Here is a 22,509-nt window from a genome sequence, read left to right on the forward strand (position 1 = left end):
ATCCATATAATGTAGCAATTCAGTGATGACAGGTTTAGATTTGTATCTTTAGAACAGTGTGTGACTTAGCAAGTCAAACAAAAAGTTCAGCTTAATTGTCTAAAGCACCATTTTATTTAGTTATACACATGTGCACACACAATATCTGATAACATAGGAAACAATAATTGAATTTCTATAATAAAATAGAAAGTAGAAGGGGGTGTCTGTATGCAGAGAAATAAAGAAGTGGGATATATCCATACTTTACATTTTGTTGTCTGTAGTAGCACAGAGATGTAGGTTTAGGTTTTGAATTGTGTTTTGATAGGAAATACGGTAAAGCAATAGGAAATAATCAGAGACAAGGAACAGAGAGGAAACCAGAGCTGGAAAAATAGAGAAAGCTAGATAGAGTAAAAAAGGACAAAAGATCAGACCACAAAATGGGAGCTGATAGGAGCCCAGCCATAAAAAATATTCTGGAGAGGACAAGGAGACACTCAAGATCAGAAGAGGTGTGACCATGTCTGTATGTACAAGTCAAGAAGTACCCTGTTTTCTGACCACTTTGAAATTTGCATATGAGCAATGTTGAGAGACTGAAGTTGGAGGAGCTATAATTATCTTGGCATGACAAATGAGCACATAAGCAATTCAACAATGTTATCTGGATATATCTCCCTTAATTATTTCCCTGACATTACAAGAGTCTCAGGCTCTGGGGCATATCAGACTCTCCTGTTCTCTGCTTGTGGTGCATAATAGCCTAGTCTCCCACGCGCTATAAAATTTTGGTCTAATTTCAGTTGTTACATTTAGCATGAGGATACTAAGTGGTGTTGGTGACCTCTGATATGTAAGAGGTCAGATTAGCTAATCTAGTGGTCTTTTGGCTTTAAACTCTATGACCCTAAGACAACACCACAAGAGATGTATTTTTTATTTATTTTATTTTTGTGTGTTAATAGGCAGGCAAATTGTTACAATGTAAAGATAAAGGAAAGTAAAATAAAACTCCAAAATCATAGACCTGGGAGATGAAGGAGGTTTCTTGAACTACCATGAAAACAAAGTGCAAAATAAAACAGGATTATCTGTTTTAACATTAAAAAACAAAAAACAAACAAACAAACAAACAAAAAAACAGTGACTCCTACTAATGGCCTTATAAAAAGGAAGCACTATTCCTAATAGGAAAATATATAACAAGTTCAAATAAAATGATATACCAGTGCTTGAACACATTTTCTATCTTACTCAAGTATGGTGTTTCCTTGCTCTGTTGCACTTCCATTAAATTAAACAGTGAAATTAGACAATCCTGTACTGACAGTGATAAATGATTTCCCAAGAGGTTTCCTCCACCTGTAGAATCCAGAACAAAAAAAATCTCTCCCACAATTTCACTTTAACTGCAACAGGACTTAAGATGGGCAAAATGAATTATCACATGGATAGGGAAAAGACTGTTTCAATAATCCAAGGAAATGTCTACACACCAGTCTTATAAAAACGTACATTTTTCACCAATGGATGGAATTCTCAGAGTTGCCTCAGGAGACTCTCCAACCAAGTTATATGCAACAACAGATATCACATAGGCTTCCCCTGTTAAAAAGAGCGTGGCCATCTTGTCAGTAGTGTTGTGTGTCATTTTAAAAGAAGCATTGTTTTCTGGACAGTATTGTATTTTGTAGCTAAGTAGAAACTCAGAAGATGGACATTCTTTTGACACCTGTTTAAAAATAAATACAAATTGTGGATGTTGTATAATATTGCTTCTATAACCAAAAGCACTTTTAATAAATACATAACACTGGACACCTTTCCAGAACTCCAGAATTCTTCCCTTCTCTATCTCTGGGGGTATGTCTACACTACAAAGTTAATTCGAACTAGCGGATCGCTTAGTTTGAACTAGGAAAACCTCATTTTACGAGGATTAAGCCTAGTTCGAACTAGCTAGTTGCATATCATATTATATGATAAATCCTGTTGTTCTACACACTGACTGGAAAATTGTGGTCAACTTCATGTTAGTTAACAGAAAACTTTGGTAGGTTCTATTTTAGCTTTGTATAGGGCTTGTATGGCTTAGATAATATATATATAATTTCTGCTGGAAGAGGCATTGGGATTTTAAAATCATGGGTATATATACCTTCCACATAAGATGCACATATCTATCTGCAGCTGATGGTGAAGATTCGATTATTCTCCACAAATCGACTTTTCTTGAAGGAGCTATTAAAAACAAAAAAGCAGGAAACGTACAGTTACTTTTAAAAAATTAGTAGCAATATTGAAAATCATTTTGAAAAAAATTTCAAATTGCAATCATAAAGCAACTAATTTACAGTGAAAGCAACAGTTTTCATTAGGATAATCACTGTTTCCTCCATATTCCCTGTTTCTTTTTGACTTGCAACTATGCTTTTTTGCATATTGCCCTTCACAGCTGAAGTAGCTCTTCCTATACACCAAGCAATTTCCCAATCCTTAGAGTCCTGTGTAGATACCAAATTTGTATCTGCATCCACATCTGTATCTGCAAAAATGAGCCGCAGATATCCGCACTGACATCCACAGATGTGGATAGCCATGAATGTAAAGCAGATATCCACAAATTTGCAAGGTTCCAGATACAAGATTTATATCCACATCTATATACTAAAAAATAAGCCACAGATATCTGTGGATTTACAGGCCTCTGCCTATCCTCCTTCAAATTCCTCACTAAAATTCACTGTCTTTAGCTTTACAGCACTAGCTTGCACTCAGTAAGTATCTGGTCCTTCTTTAAAATCTATTTCTTGATAGCTGTGTATTACAGTATAAGTTTCATTTACATTATGAAAGCCTCAAGGCAGGACCCATATCTTCCCACATAAAACTGCTATTACATCTATAGCACTATACAGACAATTTTTCATTAACTTATTTATTCTAACCTTAAAAAACAAATAGTCTGGTAGCACTTTAAAGACTAACAAAATAAGTTTTGTTGGTCTTTAAAGTGCTACCAGACTATTTGTTGTTTTTTAAGTTTATCCTATACAGACTAACTCAGCTACCCTCTGAAGCATTTTATTTATTCTAGACTGGCATTGCTTCAGAAACAGAATTGAACAAAAAGTTCCAGAATCTTGATGCATAGACGTAGGACGGGGGAGTGGGGCATGAGAGCCTCCGCAGATCGGATCTGGCCTATCAAGCTGGTTGATCTGGCCGGCCGCCATCCTGCCACTCCCCTACCTCCAGGCCAATTGAGACGTGGGGACGGAGGAGCACGCGTAGTCCCCCACCCCTCCCACCAGGGACAGCGGCACCTAGAGTGAACCACCAACAGGCTGTTCACACTAGCGCCACGCACCCCTAGTAGGATGGCGGCAGGAGTGAGAGACTTTGCATGCTCCCACGTCCCCAGGCCCTGATTGGCGTGGGAGTGAGGAGAGAACAGGAAGTGTCCTGGCCCTGCCCCTTCCATCCAAGGCCCCACCCTTCTCAGGTGGCCCAGGGCCCCTTCTAAAATTATTATCCTCCCTGATAGACATTTTAAAGTTAGGTCTGACAGCCACTGACAGCCTAGGGGCCAGGTTTGGGAGGTGGCTCCATGCACCTGGAGGAGCAGAATGGTCAATGCTGAGGGAAGTAGCCCCTTAATGCTTCCTGGAGCATGGTGCTGAGGCTTTTTGCAGCCCTTGGGGTATGTTTAGACTACATGCCTCTGCTGACAGAGGCATGTAAAACAGGCTACCCGACATAGTCAAAGAAGCCGGGATTTAAATATCCCCAGCTTCATTAAAATAAACATGGCTGCCGCGCTGTGCTGGCTCAGCTGATCGTCAGCACAGCGCGCGAGTCAAGACGTGGATCGGTCGACAGGGAAAGCCTTTGTCGACTGCTCCTGTAAACCTCGTTTCACAAGTCATAAGGGAGAGGTCAACAAAGGCTTCCCCTGTCGACTGATCCACGTATTGACTCACGCGCTATGCCAACGATCAGCTGAGCCGGCACAGCGCGGTGGCCATGTTTATTTTAATGAAGCCGGGGATATTTAAATCCCAGCTTCTTTGACTCTGTCGGCAGAAGCATGTAGTCTAGACATACCCTCACAGCCCTGCAGAGAAGCAAAACAGTGCTCCCACCACAATTCAAAGGGGCCTGGAGTTCTAGCTGCCTCTGCTGCCACAGTAGCAGCAGTGGTGGCCAGGAGCTCTGGGGTCCTTGGAAATGCTGGGCCCCTGTGCAATTGCTCCATTTGCCATCCTTCTCCTACCCCAGTGGTAGGCTTGGGGACCACCACCCCTATCTCATCTGACCTCCTGAACATTACAGACCACAGAATCTCACCCATCTGCTCCTGCAATGGACACACCCGCTCTGGGTTGAGTTACTGAAGTCCTCAAATTATAATTTTTAAAAATTACCTCAAGTTACCAAGAATCTACCATTTACACTAGTTTAAATCAATGAGCAACCATGCCCCATGCTGCAGAAGGCAACTTCCCCCTCATTCCCCCACAAGGTTTATGTCAATCTGATTTAGGGGAGAATTCCTTCCCAACCCCAAATATGGTGATCAGTTAGATCCAAAGCATATAAGTAAGACTTACTAGCCAGACAACTAGGAAAGAAATTCTCTGTAGTAATCCTGAGCCCTCCCCATCTATTGCCCTTTTGGAGACAATGCTACTAGCAGTTGCAGAAAAGCTACATGACATTGTGGGCAGTCTCATCACACTATTACCTCCATAAACTTATCAGTGTCTTGAAACCAGTTATGCTTTTTGCCCCCAATGCTCTCCCTGGAAGAATGTTCCATAACTTCACTCTGATTATTAGAAACCTTTATATGATTTCAAGCCTAAATTTGTTGGTGGCCAGTTTATACTCATGGCTCTGTCCACACTGGACCTTAACTTAAATAACTCTCTCCTTCCTTGTTATTTATCCCTCTGATGTGTTTATCTCCCCTCAGCCTTCTTTTAGCTAAGCTAAGCTAAAAAAGCCAAGCTCTTTCAGTTACTCCTTTGAGTAAGCTTTCCGTTCCTCTTATTCTCCTACTAGCTCTACTCTGCACCTGTTCCACTTTGGAGAATGCTGTTTAAAAATGGAAAAACAAACTTGCACATGATCAACCAAAACCACCTAATTCTTTCTCCTCACCTCCAACTGATACATCCTCAGGTTAGAGCAAAATTCTTGTTGTTAGTCTCTAAGTGCATGATCTTGTACTTTCCACTATTAAGTTCAATCCCGTTTGTATTATTGCAGTTTACAATGTTATCCAGATTTTCTGATCCTCCTCCATACTGGCAATACCTCCCAACATTATATCATCCACAAAATTCATTATCACATTCCCATTATTTGTGCTTAAGTTTTCTGCTTTTTCTTAATAATCTATTTAAGATGCCTGTTCATCCAGTTTCCCACCAATATTTTCCCCTTGCTTGAAATGCGGTCTTCTGATAGCTTCCTCAACTTTGATTTAAAGTACTATTCTAGGGGAATCTCTGGTAGCTTTCTTCCCCAAAGTGATTTTGACCCAGACTCACTTTTATCCATTCCATCACTTCTAATCGCTTTGCAGACTCCTTCATTGTTAGTATATAATGCTATTCCCACACTCTTACCATTATTTCTGTCTTCCCTGAATAACACACACCCTTCAATACATGTACTCTACTCAGGATCAGTGTTCCCTCAAAGATGCATGCCTGCACAGACATGCACCAAGATTTTGTCTCCCTCCCACCTACTCAGCAGAGCCACGCAGTGACTGCTCAGCTGCTCCGGGGCAGGGCTAAGTGGCTGGTGGCTGCCCTTCCCAAGGAGGAGGAGGACAGGCCACCATGTGGCCCTCGCCCCAGCTTCAGCCCTTTCCCAGGGCTGGAGCTGTGGGCTGCGTGACTGGCAGTGGCTGCCCCGATGGCCCCAGATGGGGCCACAGCCAGAGCTGTACAAATGTGCATAGGGCCAAAGCCGAGCTACATCATGGGTGTGTGGCAGCTGCTCTGGAAGTTCCAGCCAGGGCCAGAGCCAACCCGCATCACAGGCTGGTGGCCAGGGCTGCTTCAGTGACTAGGTCCGACTGCAGAAGAGGCAGGAGAGAACATACACCTGTCTCCCTCTCTGGCCCTATATACATTTGTACAGCTCTTGCTGGATGCATATTTGTGTACTGAGCCACTTGCACATTGAGAGATTGTGAAATCTGAACAAGAAAATCCACAGGAAAAAACAAAGAGCAGTGGGTGACCTAAGAATAAAGACAAAGGATTAGTCTGACTGTACAAAGAGGTAACTGACATTCTTCAAAACATTTGTGTGCTTAGGGAAATGGTAAGGGTATAAACACGTGCAATAGGCCAAGTTGCACATGTAAGTATGAATGTTTATTCTTAATGCTAGTTGAACAGTGCAAGAGTGAAGCAATGCTAAGCGTACTCATGAAAGAGGGGGTGAGCTGAAAAATGCTACAAGGGGAAAAGATAGAGGCTGGGGTGGGAAGTATAGACTAAACTGATGTAGAGCAGGGTTGGGAGGAGCACAGGATTAATTAATTGGCATCTGCGTTTTTTGCAACCATCTACCACACCCAGGAAAAGGAGCAGGAAACCCTAGTGAAAGCAGATAACATTTTATGCATGTTTAAAAATCAATCTGTTCTTTTGTCATAAGAATTTGGCATGTGTCAGACAGGGAAAGTGAGACACTGAGAAATACAGGAACTGAAATCTGTGAGAGATGCAGGTTCTGAACATCTCTGTTTAGGGGATAATTTATTCAGGTCATTTGACTTCAAAAATTGTGACCTTAACCCCTCCATCTATAAAAATGTGGCACAATGACTAGTGCATGGGATTGTGGCTTAGGAGAGCTGGGTTCTAATTCCTGGATGTGTAACTGGACATGCTTTATACCTCAGTTTCCACATCTATAAAATAGTGATGATTGTGCTCCCTTTCGTATTGTGAGATCTACGGAGGAAAAGCACAGTATGTGAGCTAGGCATTGCTATATTTACTTCTGGATGAGGTAAAAATAATTTAAAAATATATAAATGGTATTTGTTAACTGATGAGTACCACAATGGCACACATCCGAACAACTGTACATGACCTCATTATTGGTGCACAAGACCAAACTGACTTTGCTCACGGATGGAAAATCTTAGAGGGAACACTGCTCATGACTGCTATTCCCTCTCTATTAATGTCCTACTTAGCATTGGACAAGTAGTGACAGGTAAAGAGAAAGTAAATAACTTTCTCAATATTAATACAAAATATAAACAAATAGACTTAGTAATACTACTAGGGCACGTCTACACAGAAGGGATAAAACCGAAATAAGCAACTTGAGCTACGTCAATTGGGTAGCATAAGTCAAAATAACTTATTTCAGCTTTTGGCGCTGTCTACATAGCAACACTCTTCCTCCGACTTCCCTTACTCCTCATAAAATGAGAGTTACAGGAGTGGGAGTAAGAAGTCCTGCAGCTTGCAATTATTTCAACATTATGTCGAAATAACTGCTTACTGTGTAGACATGGACTATTTTATTTCAGAATAATATCAGTTATTCCAAAATAACGCTGCTGTGTAGACATAGCCCTAAAGAAAAACATCTTCGAGCTTTAGCGGTGTTTCCAGCCATTTACATTTAATGTACTAATCTGGCCTCTCTCATCTTCCCTCAGAACCCTGCCTGTATACTTCCTTTTATTCCTTTCCACATTGTGCTTTAATTTGCTTTCTGAATTTAGGGAGTTTCTGATTTGTTTTTATTAATTTATTCTCTTTAATGAAATTTTAGTTACCTTTTGTTTGTATTGTCCCTGCTTGTTTCTGTGTTTCTGCCTTTGTACCACTTTGGGGGGCTTTGTTGTTTTCTTTATTGACCCCTGTATACCTTCTATTTTTCTTCTCATTGCCATCAGTCTCTTCCCTCCCTCCCCCATTTTTTATGGTCATCTTCCCTTTCCTAGGTCTATATTTTTATTTCTTTTAATCAGTCCTTATTTTCCTCCTCCATTCTATATTCCTCACTTGTCAGATCTTTTTATTCCTTTCAGTTTGTTTCCTGTTCCACCTTTTCCTCACCCCATCAGCTGTCTTTAAATGAATGTATATGTTTTCATAATTTCAAAGCCAAACTATGACATCAACTGACTGACAATATGCTGAAAATTGTCTGGTAATATTAAATCTTAACTTTTGTGACAAAAGATTCAAAATTAATCCAGAGGAAAAATTATATTGCAAAGCATTAGCCTGCCTTGTTGTTCTGTTCTTCCTATTTTCTCTTGACTCCATTCACTCCAGATTTCTGATTCAATGATAACACACTGAATAGCAATAGCATACTCTGTAAAATCCGAGAGTTCCGTAAGATTAAATGATGTTGTTCTTCTGTTTTGAGTCACATTGAAAATAGCTATTACCTAAAAGTGAAAACATGAACATAAAATACTTTTGTCTTTATTGAAAAAATAAACCTCAGCAGATACTTTATCTACTTAAAAACCTCAAAGACCATATCTATCATGACTCCCAGACCATCCCTCCATTGTAAGCAAAAGGGAAAGCTACTTATCTTACAAAATTCTGCTCCTGTATGTAGCACTCTCATTTCTAGATCTTTGCAATTGTTCCATAAGATTGGCACTAGCTCTTAAGGTTACATTTTACCTTTAACGGCAGTAATAATGGAGTAGAGAGCATAAGCTAGGTTTCTTATTAGCCATTGCTCCATGCCCTCTCTGAAGCATCAATATTTCAGTTATCTCCAACTGAATAGGAATGAAAGGTCCCAGCAATAAGAAAATCTAATCTATATCAATGAAAAGATTAAAAAAAAATATGCCCAGAGAAACTGCCCCTGAAAAACAATGAATAGTTCTGTGGTACCTTAGAGACTAACCAAAATCTATAGAATCATGAGTTTTCATGGGCAAATTCTATATATTTTGGTTAATGAGAACAAAGCTAAAACATGCAGTAACTACAGGGCTGACACCAACAACTGGAACAGGGTGGATTTTTTTTAAATGTACACTAAAAAGAGGGTAAGATAACATCTTAAATTGAAAAAATAGTGAAGTGTGACAATTAACCAGTAAGAAAGGCGAGAGACACACTTAATTCTCATACAACTGAATAGAGAAATGCCATAAAAAAAACTTTTGGGGTGGCAGTGGGGAGTTTGGCCACTCCTATGTTGGAGACAAGTTCTAGAGTATGGAGAGTCTGAAATCAAATTCCCACTTGGAGGCCAAAACCAAGGAATAACCCTTTCTAAGCAGATGAAGAGAGGACCAGAAATGAACTGCCTTGTCTTTTATTAAATGAACCTTCTTAGTTTCAACTCAGTTGAAATTATAGAAATGCACAAAACAGACATTCCTGAAATAGTCTCCAAAACAAAAAAAGTTTTGTGGATCTTCTAAAATTTTTAATTCTCTCCAGTTAGAACCCCTGAGTCTTAACGCTGAGCAACACTTCCCTAGGGAAGGAAATGTGATCATAGGAAGAAAGTTGGGTGATAGGTTTATTAACAGGTGGAACTTCAACACTACTTTGGAGAAGAATGTCAGTCAAGTCTCCAACCTCACCTTATTCTTATAGGCTGTGTCTAGACTGGCCAGTTTTTCTGGAAAATCAGCCGCTTTTCCGGAAAAACTTGCCAGCTGTCTACACTGGCCACTTGAATTTCCGCAAAAGCACTGACGATCTCATGTAAGATTATCAGTGTTCTTGCGGAAATACTGTGCTGCTCCCGTTCGGGCAAAAGGGCCAGTGTAGACAGCTCAACTCAGAACGCAAAACTTTTCCGTTAAAAGCATTTCTGGAAAATCATGCCAGTCTAGACGTAGCCGTAAAGTCTAGTTAAGGCAGATCTGTCACTAGGGCATGATGCTCTTTCACTGTGCAGGCTGAAGTCGCTGCAGCCAGGAAAATGACCTTCCATGTAAAGTCTTAAACTCACAGGAAGTGGGTGGCTCAAAGGGCTTTCATTCATCTGCCCTATCAGGATTGCATTCAAATCCCTGGGACAAAAGGGTTTGTTTGCTTGTATGGAAGGCTTTAAAAGATTCAAACTGTGTGTGAAACTGCTGACAAGAGATGGCAAAGACCTAGTTTCTGGTAGGCTCAAATAGTTGCTAAATGTATCTAGAAGGCAAGAAGAGAGGCTCATAGGAAACCATTTCCACTTAAAATTGTAGGTCATTCTGGTAGCCGGAATGTGAGGCAAGAAGAAATAAGCTATCTTCTAGAACAGCAGTTCTCAACTGCCAGTCCATGGACTGGCGGTAGGCCGCAAACCCCTGCCTGCGAGGCCATGACACAATACCAGGCCACACACCCAGCTTTTAATTAGCCCCACCCTCTAGGGTCTCCGTAAGGTAATTCCCAGCAGAGTGAGTTGGGTAGCAGGCAGCCAGGTGTGTTGCAGCTGGAACCAGGGCCACGGTGAGGTTGACCCAAGTGGGGCAGCCTCACTGTGGTCCCAGTTCCAGCTCTGGTGGCCACTATGCAGCCCGGTTGGCGGGGCCGCTTGGAGAGTGGCAGTGATGTCTGGCTGAGGCCAAGCGGTAGCAACGCATGGCTGGGGCCAAGCACTGTGTGTAGAACAGCAGCGCTCAGCCAGAGCCGAGCGTTGCATGGAAAGAGGATGCCTTGGCCACCAGGGCTGAGCGCAGTCGGAATTGAGGTAGGTTTCAATGTTTCTTGAGCTTATCAGTGCAATGAGTTGTGTCTATTGTCAATGTCTATTATTTCTGCAATAGGTGCAGTATCAAAATAGGCCATTTTGGATAAGTCATGACTGGAAACATGATAACATGCCAGGGCTCCACAGCAAGAAGCAATGTGTTCACAGATCCATTCCTATATTATATTTTCACCATTAGAGAGGTGAAGAGAAAAACCCTGTTCTGGGAAAATACTCATTTATGGTAGAAGAAAAAAAAATATTCTGGGTTCCTTCTGAGGTATTGTTATCAGTGAACCAAACCTCTCATCCACACCTTCAAACTCCAACCTTGCAGAGATACAGTATAACAATTACCATGATTTATTTCTGGTCGTGACCTCCGGTGAGATGATTAGGGCTGGACTGACATTATTCTACCTGGCCCTGTTATCTTTCCAGTGACCTATCAATGTCTCTTGGATTGGAAACATGTTTGTTTGGTTACATACCTAACAAATGACTTCTTAAAGAGGACTTGCTACACACGCACACAAATCAGATTAAGTTTAAAAATCTTTAAAGGATCTTAGAATAGAAAGGGATTTTTTTGTGCTGTTTATTTTCATTAGAATGTCAGACCTGGAGGACTCTGTGGTGTTAACCAACATGTTCCCCTTCCTTTGATTTGCCACCTACACCATGGGCTACCATTACAATTACATGCATTGTGTGTGTACAGATGCAATGTATAATAATATGTGACCTCTTAAAATCACCATAGTGAATATAAATATATGCAAATACAATAATGAGTATGCAAATATTTCAGTGCTCATCTACCAACAGTTTTTGAATGAGTTTTCCGGTCCATGGTATAAAAAAAGGTTGGGAACCACTGTTCTAGAACACACTGCTTACACATTTCTCTTTCAGTCAGGAGCCAGGCTGTAATAGAAATGTCTCCTACTTCTGTTCTAATCTAAACTGAACACAACTATAGCCGGTGCCCAAGTTACGAATGGTCGATTTATGACCGTTCGCATTTACGACCAAACCTCCCATTAAATGGTCATAAAGACGGTCCCCAAGTTACGAACGCGACCCGCGCTTACGAACAACATGGTCACACTGTAACTCAATGGGGTCCGACTTATGAACATTCGAGTTATGGCCAGGTATTTGGTCCATAACCCATTCATAACTTGGGGACTGGCTGTATTGTATTTGCCAAAAAATAACAGGAAGAAAAACATGTTTGATTGTTGGCTTGACTGGTTACCCTGGGGGTACCTTCATTGAAATTATGCTAAGACAAGTAAGGAGTAGGGTGGGCACGGAAACAGACAGAAAGGCAAGAAAAATTCACTCTTGACAATTAACCAGAAGGTCTTATCCATCTCTATTTTCTTACACAGCTTGAACATCTCTAGTCTGGCACCTTTGGGATTTGACTGGTGCTGTACCAGAGAATTTGCCAGATGACAGGAGGTCGGTTTTGTCTAGCAGCATTAGCAACACTTCCACTGCTTGCTGGGCTCTTAGGAGACATTTAGGGGTAAACTAGAGCTAAGCAACAGCACAGAACACTGAGAGCTAGGACTGGTTACTGTCAGACTTTATGGGACTTCAAGAAACTTGGCCACACCGATGATGAGTGGACATCTGGTTAACTAAAATCATGCCAGACCCAGGATGTTGCCAGACCAAAGTGTGCCAGTTAGAGAGGGTCAAACTGTGTTCAAATATGCATGCATGCTTATATTACAAATGAATAAATATTAGTTAATATTACTGATCTTACGTTTTTGCCTTTTGTTGCCACTTTTTGAAGGGATCATCATTTATGTTAGTGACAAATGATCTAATATTCTGAAAATAATGATGTAACTTACTGAATTGTTTGAATTTGTTTTTCGGTATCGAAGCCGGCAATTTAAATCAAATGATGTTGGATCAGGTTTGTCCCAGGTTATGTTAAGCAACTGCTTCACACCAGCAATTGTTTCTACTGAAACTATCTTAGGAGGCTTGGTTTTCACTAAAATTGAGGAAGAAAAAAATAAAGTTCTCATACTTTTAACAAAATCATTCTACAACTTATTCTATAAATAAAAGTCCACAATAGCTTGAATATGTAAATTCTAGGAAGAGTTACAACTTACTTTGTTAGAATAATAAAGTAACAAATTTGCACATATCAATGCATATTACACATATTCCAACTAATTATGAAAAACTATATATTGGAAGGGATTACATACACAGTTGTATATATTGTTTATAGACTAACTTGCACACAGATGTGCAATTTTCTTTCATATGTAAATGTATTGAATTATTGTTTCTATTTGTAATGTGACCACCACATTCTCCTCTCAAAGGCAGGGTACAGAGAAAAGAACAGAGATGCAGCTGAGTCCTAGCTCAAGGACTAAGGGAGAACTCAGCAAGAAGATGGTTCAAGGGTGACAGAATTTTATGGGAAGGACTGGCAGAACAGTTATGGAACAGACAAGCATTGAGAGAAGAAAAGAGAAAAGAGTTGATGCTGCTGATATAATTGTGGGTGCTACAGCTGAGAAGTATCCAATGAGGAGGTTGTACTTTTTTTCCCTCAGTAGATTTATTACACAGGCAAAGTTTTCACATGAATAAGACTGAACTGTAATTGTCACTAGTCTTTATGTAGATATAAAAATGTGGACTCCATCCTATTCAGATTCTAATCTTGCTAAGCTATGGCAAAAGCATAATAGAGGAAGAAGTGGAATCAGATAAGATGGAGGGAGGAAGAGGTACACAAAATAAGGTAATGGATGCTTGGTTTTGCATGATACATATAATGGATTTATTTATTTTAAATAATTAACTAGAAGAATGGCACAGTGGAATACAGAATGTAGGGATTCTGGGAAAAAGATAAAGCTCCCTGTTTACTTGGAGCCAAATCCTAAAATTCTTTTGGAGACTGAAGAGCACTTCAAATAATCCAATTTAAGTAAAAGTGCTGCTTAATAAGCCTGGCGGTTGAAGTATCTGACCTTTATTTACTAATTCATAAAAATTCAGTGATTCATACTAATTCTCCTGGCCATTAGTTTAAATATTGAGGTAAATTAATGTATTGCATTATGTGTACAACATTAGAAGAGCTTTTAATCACACATTGGCAATGCACTAATGAAGGCAAAGTTTTTCAACACTGTTCTGTTGCAGTATTCTGGAAGAATTGATATGAAAAGGCAAGGAAGCACAACAATAATAAAAAACCTCCTTCAATGAGAGACATACAAATGCTAGAACAGTTGATGAGCTCTCACTGGACAAGTCTAAACATCCAAGAGCCACAGAGCTATTTGACACAACTGATGGTTTCTGTTCAGGAGACTTTTAGGCTAGAGCAGTGCTTCCCAATTTTATTTGGCCACAGAAACCTTTTAAACTTGAAAAAAATTTGTGGAACCCCTAACAAAAGTCTAATATATGGAGCTGAAAAAGTAGACCACAAATAAGTAAGGATAATAACAAACAAATGCTAAACAAGGTCCTGAGATCAACATTTAGTTTAATCGCACATATTTAAAAAAACAATTTTTTTAAATAATAAAATGTTATTGTAATGGAATTTTCACGCGGAACTCTTATTTTTACTTCACGGAACCCCGGTGTTTGTCAGAACACCACTTGGGAAACACTGGACTAGAGACACTTAGACCTTACCAAGGTAACAGGTTGAGGTGGCCATGTAGGCAATACAGTAAGAGTCAGATTGACAAATCTTGCATGTATCCGTTTTTGCCAATATGCTAATCTTTTCAAATGTATAAATATATTTTACATTAAAATGTTACTTTCAGTATATATTACACTTTAAGAGGGAACAGGAAGGTAATGTACTTTCATTAATAAAACTATGCAAATGTTCAAACAATAAGGTTTAATTCTGGCTTTTGGTTGAAAGGCACGTGGGGAGGATTTGTTTCTTCTTTAAATAAAATATTCTTGCTATTAATTCAAGAACACAGCTGCTTTGATTCTGCTTCCCTAGGCTGTGTCCACACTCAGGGGTTCTTTCGAAAAAAGTAGCCTTTTTTCGAAAGAACTTCCCCTGCATCCAGACTCAAGCCGCGTTCTTTCGAAATTATTTCGAAAGAACGCGGCTTTTCTTTCGATGGCGGTAAACCTCGTTTCACGAGGAAGAACGCCTTCCTTCGAAAGTTCTTCTTTCGAAGGAAGGCGTTCTTCAATGTAAAGAGGCTGTCTTCGAAAGAGAGCATCCAGACTCGCTGGGTGCTCTCTTTCGAAAAAGCGGATTTCCGCTATCGAAAGATCCGCCTGCAGTCTAGACGCGCTCTTTCGAAAGAGCCTCTTTCGAAAGATGCTTTCGAAAGAGGCTCTTTCGAAAGAAGCCTGCAGTCTAGACACAGCCCTACTGAATAATCCAGAGAGCCCTGGATGGACACAAAATTTGTATCCGCAACCAATCCATAAAAATGATCCATGGATATAAAGTGGATTTGCAGATACTCTATAAAATAGAGTTCTCATACTTCATATTAATGTACTTATTTTTTAATGGTAAAAGTAAAACCAAAGAGAAAAAGCTGGAGCCTTTTGAGATACTTCTTGTATATAATCCTAGTCTAAAAAGTATGCTGTATCCTCAATTTGGTATTCTATTTTTGGTATGCTTTTTCTTAATTTTGTAAGAAAGTTATTTTATATAATTAAATATCAACATTGTTTTATTTGATTTTTTGTTATGTATTATTTTAATCTTTAAGTATTTTACAAAATAAGTTACCTATAGTATTTGTGTTGATAGGAATGCAATCAGATATACCAACACCCAAGACATTTTCAGCTTTCACCTGACAACAATAGTCTTCAGCTACTGGAGTATATGGAGGGAAAAATGAACATGATCCATTGCTACTTTGACAGGTATCTTCTTGAAATGCATCCATCAAATTTTGATCCCTGTCATAACAAAAACAAAAACAGTTAATTTTCAAACTTTTTTTTAAATCAAAGACAGCTAAAAGAGTTAATGGGCTTAGTTTTAACTATAGAGACAAGGTGAGTAAGGTAATATTTTTTATTGGATCAACTTGTGTTGGTGGGAGATAAGATTTTGAGAATAACTGCTCTGTGTGGACTCAAAAGCTTGTTTTACTCAACAACAGAAGTTGGCTCAACAAAAATACTACCTCACTCATCTCGTCTCTCTAATTTCCTGGGACCAATACCACAACACTTCATACAATATTAGATTCAATTAGAAATCATACTTTAAACACAAATATCCACTAAAATCCATACATGTTCTTCTCTTAAATGAAGCTTAACCCAACAAATGCCATTCTCTCAATGCATGCCCCTGAAAATCCATACTGTTGGATCTTGTTTTTCAAGTTTTTAGAACCTGAAAAGCTGTTAACTATTAAGAAAAAGGGAAAAAGCAATGAATTGCCATGTATGTTTCAAATGTGGAAAAAGACAAGCCAGACTACCAGTGAAAAGACATACCATGAGAATAGGAAACAGAGATACTTTTTGAAAGAGTTTCTTCCATTCCAGCATAACCTGTCATCAAAGATGGGGTGTGATACAAGACTAAAAAAAATCCCTTTTATTTCATCTGACCATAAACATTTTTCTTCATCAACGACAATGTCTCATTAGCTCTCATTCTACCCACTTTCTGTCTCCCAGTCCCAGTTATCTTACCCAGCCAGTACCAGTCTTCCCCACCACCTCCACCAGTTCCTTCTGACCAGATTAGGGTCTTGTCCTACCTACTCCTTTCCCTCCAGCCAGGTCCAGCTCTTATCCCCTCTGCACTGAAATGAAGCAGCTTAAATTCTCTATGCTGCCCAGGTATCAGCAAGGGAGTCACTAAGAACTCAGAAGAGAAAGGCTCACTGCCCTTCATTCTGATGTCCAACCCCACCCTGACCAAGAATAGACAGGAGCAGCAATTACATGGCCAGCTTTGCACTACTGGGTGGAAGAAAGTTGCTTCATTGTCTGAAGGTAACACAGGCACCGCCCAGTTAAGTTTGCCAGGTGTCTGGCTCTTAAAAGTCCAGTTGGAGGCACACCAGGGCAGGCAGGCTCCCTATCCAGTTCCACAAGGCATCAGGGAAGTGGCTGGCATGTCCCTCTGGTAGGGCAAGAGTGTTCGATTTTCTGCTATTAGAAAGCTGGCAATCTTAAATTCAGTAACAAAGTAAGTTGATGAAACATCCATACTCAGTCACTCTGTGGGGATGGTGCAGTCTGGTAAACAACAAATATTGTGAGAGGATGCAGCATATTTGGTGAGGACGGAATATTTAGAGATTTTATCTGCTAACCTGCAACATGTCCGTTGAGACTGTGTGAACTGAGATTTTTCAAATCCTTATAATTTGGTCAAATTTTTTTCCACAGAAACAGCAAAAAGTCACATCACTAATACAATGATCATCCTTTTGCCAAATTTTGTGCCCTGTCCAAAGCATGGGACTATTAGAACATCTCAAAGAAAAAGTTACTAGATTTTTTTTAAAAATTGCAAAACAATTTATTTTTCCTAACCTAGCTTTCAGAAATGGATGTAACATTTTAGTTGAAAATTTACATAAAAAATAAAATAATAGTGGTCAGTCCAGGGCACACAACCAACACAAAATTTTAGGTTAAACTTTGGTTAAGATTTGTCAAACCGAAATTAAGTCATTATGTGAAGTATTGGGTAATCTTAATAGATGATGCTTAATAGACGAACCCATTATTTTGTTTTTCCTGTTAATTCCACAGTTTTTTTATTTCTAAAGACTTCAATATTAATAGCATAAACTGGTGTTTGCTACACCAATGTAACTACCATTGAAGACAAAAGGAGTTACATGTGCATATCTGAAGGCAGAATTAAATCTACTGTATTTAATTTTCTAATAATTTGTATTAGTTTAACATAAAACGTTAGCCATCATTGCAAATTTACCAAAACAAGTATAAAACTGACTACTAGGGGATTTATATTTGTACTGCGCATTCATCCTTGATATTGGCAGTTTTGTCCATCAATCTACCCAAAATCTGCATTTACATTGGATATGTTAAGAACAGAAGAACGGCCATACTGTGACAGACCAAAAGTCCATCTAGCCCAGTAACCTGTTTTCCAACAGTGGACAATGCCAGGCTCCCCAGATGGAAAGAACAGAACAGGTAATCATCAAGTGATCCCTCTTCTGTCATCCATTTCCAACCTTTGACAAACAGAGGCTAGGGACACTATTCCTATCCATCCTGATCTAACCTCCATGAATTTATCTAGTTCTTTTTTGAACCCTGTTAAACTCCTGGTCTTCATAACATCCTCTGGCAAAGAGTCCCACAGGTTGACTGAGCGATGAGTGAAGATAAATTTCCTTTTGTTTGTTTTAAACCTGCTATGTATCCATTTCATTTCGTGACAAGCTAGTTCTCATATTATGGGAACAAGTAAATAACTTTTCCTTATTCACTTTTTCCCATACCAGTCATGATGCTATAGACCTCTATCATATCCCCCCTTAGTATACTCTTTTCTAAGCTGAAAAGTCGAAGTCTTTTTAATCTCTCTTCATATGGGCCCTGTTCCAAACCCCAAATAATTGTAATTGCCCTTTTCTGAACCTTTTCCAATGCCAATACAGGCAGTCCCCGGGTTACGTACAAGATAGGGACTGTAGGTTTGTTCTTAAGTTGAATTTGTATGCAAGTCAGAACTGGTACATATTGTAGGGGAAACTCTAGCCAAACATTTCTCCAGAGCTCAGTTTTATTCTCCCACACCTCACTTCCCTCAGTCCTTTATTCTCAAGCTGAGGTGTCTGCTGAGAAAAGCCGCTCCGCGTCTCCCTGGTCTGCTGGGGGGGAGGGGAGGGGGGCTAGCTTCGCGTCTCCCTGGTCTGCTGGTGGGAAAAAGCTAGTGCAGGGTTGCCTCACCCCGTTTGTAAGTAGCGATCCGATGTAAGTCGGATCCATGTAACCCGGGGACTGCCTGTATATCTTTTTTGAGATGAGGCGACTACGTCTGCACACAATATTCAAGAATTGGGCACACCATGGTTTTATACAGAGGTAATAAGATGTTCTTGGTCTTATTTTATATCCCTTTTTTAATTATTCCTAGCATTCTGTTTGCTTTTTTCACTGTCGCTGCACAGAGTGGATGTTTTCAGAAAACTATCCACAATCACTCCAAGTCTCTCTTCTAGATTAGTCACCATCATATTATATGTATAGTTGGGATTATTTTTTTCAATGTGCATTCCTTTATATTTATCAACATTAATTATCAACATGTTGATGATCTTTTCTCAACAACCTTAATTTCAGTTAGAACACATAGTTAGGGCATGGAAACATATTGCATGATATCAACAAACTGATCAGAATAAAAACTGCAGAGGGAAAAAGAGACAGCGCTGTTATATTAGTTGTGCAAAGTGCTAAGAATTAGATTGTTCTGAATTCCAAATTTATCTTTGACATTGATTCAATCTGTGTTCTTGTCAAGCCATTTTATCCTTCTGCGTGTTTGCCTGTTGAGAATGAGAATAATATTTGCCAATTTACTTTCAAGGTGTGTTGAGGGGTATTAGTTAATGTTTCATAGTAGTCTAGAAATGTGATGTGTGTATTAACGCCAAATACTGTTACTGAAAATTGAATACATACAGTTAGTTTAGAATTCAATTACTCCGAAGCATTCTTATAATAAAGGCATTAGATACTTACTGAATATTAACCTGAGCATATTTTGTTTCTTTAAGATAGGTAACTTTTCTTGCAGTCCATCTACGAACACAATAGTCATTGTAATAATAAATGCAGGTAATATTTTTTCTCGTGTCTGTATAGACTGTAAAGTGAGATAAAAAAACTGATTTCTAGGAAAATGGCATTTTATTATAGTACATTTAATTTTTCTTTTAGTACTTATCTTCTGTAGGTAACTTGTGTAATGGCTTTTCTTGTCTTAAATTATGGATTTCCGTCTTTAATTGAACAACCAAACATTTAGAGATGAAAACTCTAGTTATATGATGAATGAAAACTAACAAGATAAAAAACAATCTCTGCCCAAACCTGGTATAAAAATACTAACCAATGATGTAAACATAATCTAATGGGATGGGGAACCTATGGCCTGCCAGTCGAATCTGGCCCACAGCTTGCCTTGATCCATTCTGCAAGGATCAAAATTATCAGCAGCCTATTTGGAGGCTGATGTTCCTGCAACTCTCTTTGAGTACTATTAAGTTTGTTTAAATAGTAAAAAACAATCAAAAACCTGTGGCTGCTGGGCATTTATTGACTGTGTGTAGCCATGCCAAAGACTGAACTGGACAAAAGGAAGTTGGTTTTGGAAAAGCAGTTCCAGTCTTAAATAGCACATTTTGTCATTGGGTTGTCTTTAAAAAGATGAAAGTTGGATTTTCAGAGATAGTGAGCATTAACAGTTCCCTCTGATAGTCAGGACATTTGTAAACTTATAAAATCCATTATTCTATCAACAAAATGTGACTGCACATAAATTGCCCAGCCAAAACACAATGATTAGTGATTACTTTTACACACTATAATTAAAGTACAGGCACAGTATTTGCTAGAAGTGCTTTACTCTCACTACAGCTCAGTGGAGGATTGAATTGCCATTTCAGAAAAGATTTTGATATTTTTAAAAAGTTTGGCTTCATTCTGAATTGAAACAAAATGCGAAATAAAAATAATTTCAGATAAATCTAAATGTTTTTTTTTTGACAATGTTTTGTTAGGATTTATATACTGTACATCATACAATACAAAAGTTAAAAATTCAAAACAAAGTAAGTTCAAAATGAGAAACCAAAATGTTTTCTTCCAAAAATGTTGAAAAGTGATGTTTCAATGGTGTCAGGACTTTTCCTCGTTTTTCTCCATATTTGAATTTTGGCAGAATGGACTTGATTTTGCAAAGCATTTCAATTTCAACCAAATTACATATTCTAATAGAAAATGGTTCGGTCAAAGATTTTCCAACTAGCTCTATTTCTTATCTTCTCATGTGTGGGTTTCTTTTAACTGTATCCATAACAACATCCTAGTAATTTTTTTAGCCTTAAGGAACTTATCAATATGTTCTCTCAACACTGACTCCAGCTTAACGTAGTTTTTGTCTAGGAAGATCCAAGAAATGAAGATAAACTATTGATATGTACATCAAGTTACCTGATTTTATATCTTGTATAGAGTGAAAATCCATTTTTTCTTCTTCCTCTGTCACATTAACATAGTCTGGATCAGTAAATGGATAAAATAAATAGCATACACTTTGATTTGTCTGGCAAATATCATCGCAATCTGTATCCATAAAAATAGGTCTAATACCAAAAACAAAAAGCAGAAAGAGGAAAATACTTAAAATCATCCCAAAATACAGGAAAAATATTTATAGGCTATCTTTAATAACTCTTCATTAAATTCATATTGCACCAAGTGTATTCTCTCTAGAAAACTTCTCAACAGCCATAATAGGAAACATTTTATAAAGACCTTAGCAAGTTAGAGAAATGGTCAGAGGTAAACAGGATGAGGTTTAATAAAGAGAAATGCAAAGTGCTCCACTTAGGAAGGAACAATCAGTTCCATACATACAAGATGGGAAGCGACTGTCTAGGAAGGAGCATGGCGGAAAGAGATCTAGGGGTCATAGTGGACCACAAGTTGAATATGAGTCAACAGTGTGATGCTGTTGCAAAAAAAGCAAATATGATTCTAGGTTGTATCAACAGGTGCGTTGTAAGCAAAACTCGCGAAGTCATTCTGCCACTCTACTCTGCGCTAGTTAGGCCTCAGCTGGAGTACTGTGTCCAGTTCTGGGCGCCACATTTCAAGAAAGATGTGGAGAAATTGGAAAGGGTACAGAGAAGAGCGACAAGAATGATTAAAGGTTTAGAGAACATGACCTATGAAGCCAGGCTTCATGAACTGGGCTTTTTTAGTTTGGAAAAAAGAAGATTAAGGAGGGGACATGATAGCAGTTTTCAAATATCTAAAAGGGTGTCACAAGGAGGAAGGAGAAAATTTGTTCCTCTTGGTTTCTGAGGACAGGACAAGGAGTAATGGGCTTAAAGTGCAGCAGGGGAGGTTTAGATTGGACATTAGGAAAAAATTCCTAACTGTCAGGGTGGTCAAATATTGGAATAAATTGCCAAGGGAGGTGGTGGAATCTCCCTCTCTGGAGATATTTAAGAACAGGTTGGATAGACATCTGTCAGGGATGGTGTAGACAGAGCTTGGTCCTGCCTTGAGGGCGGGGGGCTGGACTCGATGACCTCTCGAGGTCCCTTCCAGTCCTATTATTCTATGATTCTAAGACACTTTCCTAGAACTTCTACAGAATGTATTTAAGAAATTAATGGATTACTTTACCAAAAGATATTTTTCACTTATCTGCAGTATGTCTTCCATATATATTGTTTTAGCGCATCTTCACCAGATTTCCTTAATCGATATCCACTGCATCCATTGCACCAGTGCTGATCTACCACAAAGTGTAGACATGATCTTACACCACTCTACAAAAATAACCTCTCTGAGAGAGTGGTTCTTAATGATTCAGAGTCATGCTGGAAGGGCATAGAAAGAGGTTCTGCAGGGGTCTGTTCTGGGACTGGTTCTGTTCAATATCTTCATCAACGATTTAGATCATGGCATAGACCGTAAACTTATTAAGTTTGAAGAGGATACCAAGCTGGAAGGGGTGGCAAGTGCTCTGAAGGATTAGGTCAAAATTCAAAATGA

At 38.9% G+C, this 22,509-nt stretch overlaps 1 protein-coding gene across 8 annotated transcripts in view; it reads right to left on the reverse strand.

Moving 5' to 3' along the window:
- Window positions 1–22,509, reverse strand: part of IL31RA (interleukin 31 receptor A) — an 87,034-nt gene that overhangs the window by 35,488 nt on the left and 29,037 nt on the right. For all 8 annotated transcript variants that reach the window (XM_075932446.2, XM_075932445.2, XM_075932443.2 and 5 more), the window contains 7 exons: window positions 20,935–21,086; window positions 19,462–19,585; window positions 15,491–15,666; window positions 12,579–12,724; window positions 8,269–8,434; window positions 2,144–2,226; window positions 1,501–1,717 (listed from right to left, as the gene is read on the reverse strand). In XM_075932446.2, the coding sequence (XP_075788561.2) occupies window positions 1,501–1,717; window positions 2,144–2,226; window positions 8,269–8,434; window positions 12,579–12,724; window positions 15,491–15,666; window positions 19,462–19,585; window positions 20,935–21,086 (1,064 nt within the window). The remainder of the gene's footprint in view (window positions 1–1,500; window positions 1,718–2,143; window positions 2,227–8,268; window positions 8,435–12,578; window positions 12,725–15,490; window positions 15,667–19,461; window positions 19,586–20,934; window positions 21,087–22,509) is intronic.

The sequence above is a fragment of the Pelodiscus sinensis genome, chromosome 6 (assembly GCF_052426305.1).
Source record: "Pelodiscus sinensis isolate ZL-2025 chromosome 6, ASM5242630v1, whole genome shotgun sequence".
Classification (NCBI taxonomy): Eukaryota; Metazoa; Chordata; order Testudines; family Trionychidae; genus Pelodiscus; species Pelodiscus sinensis.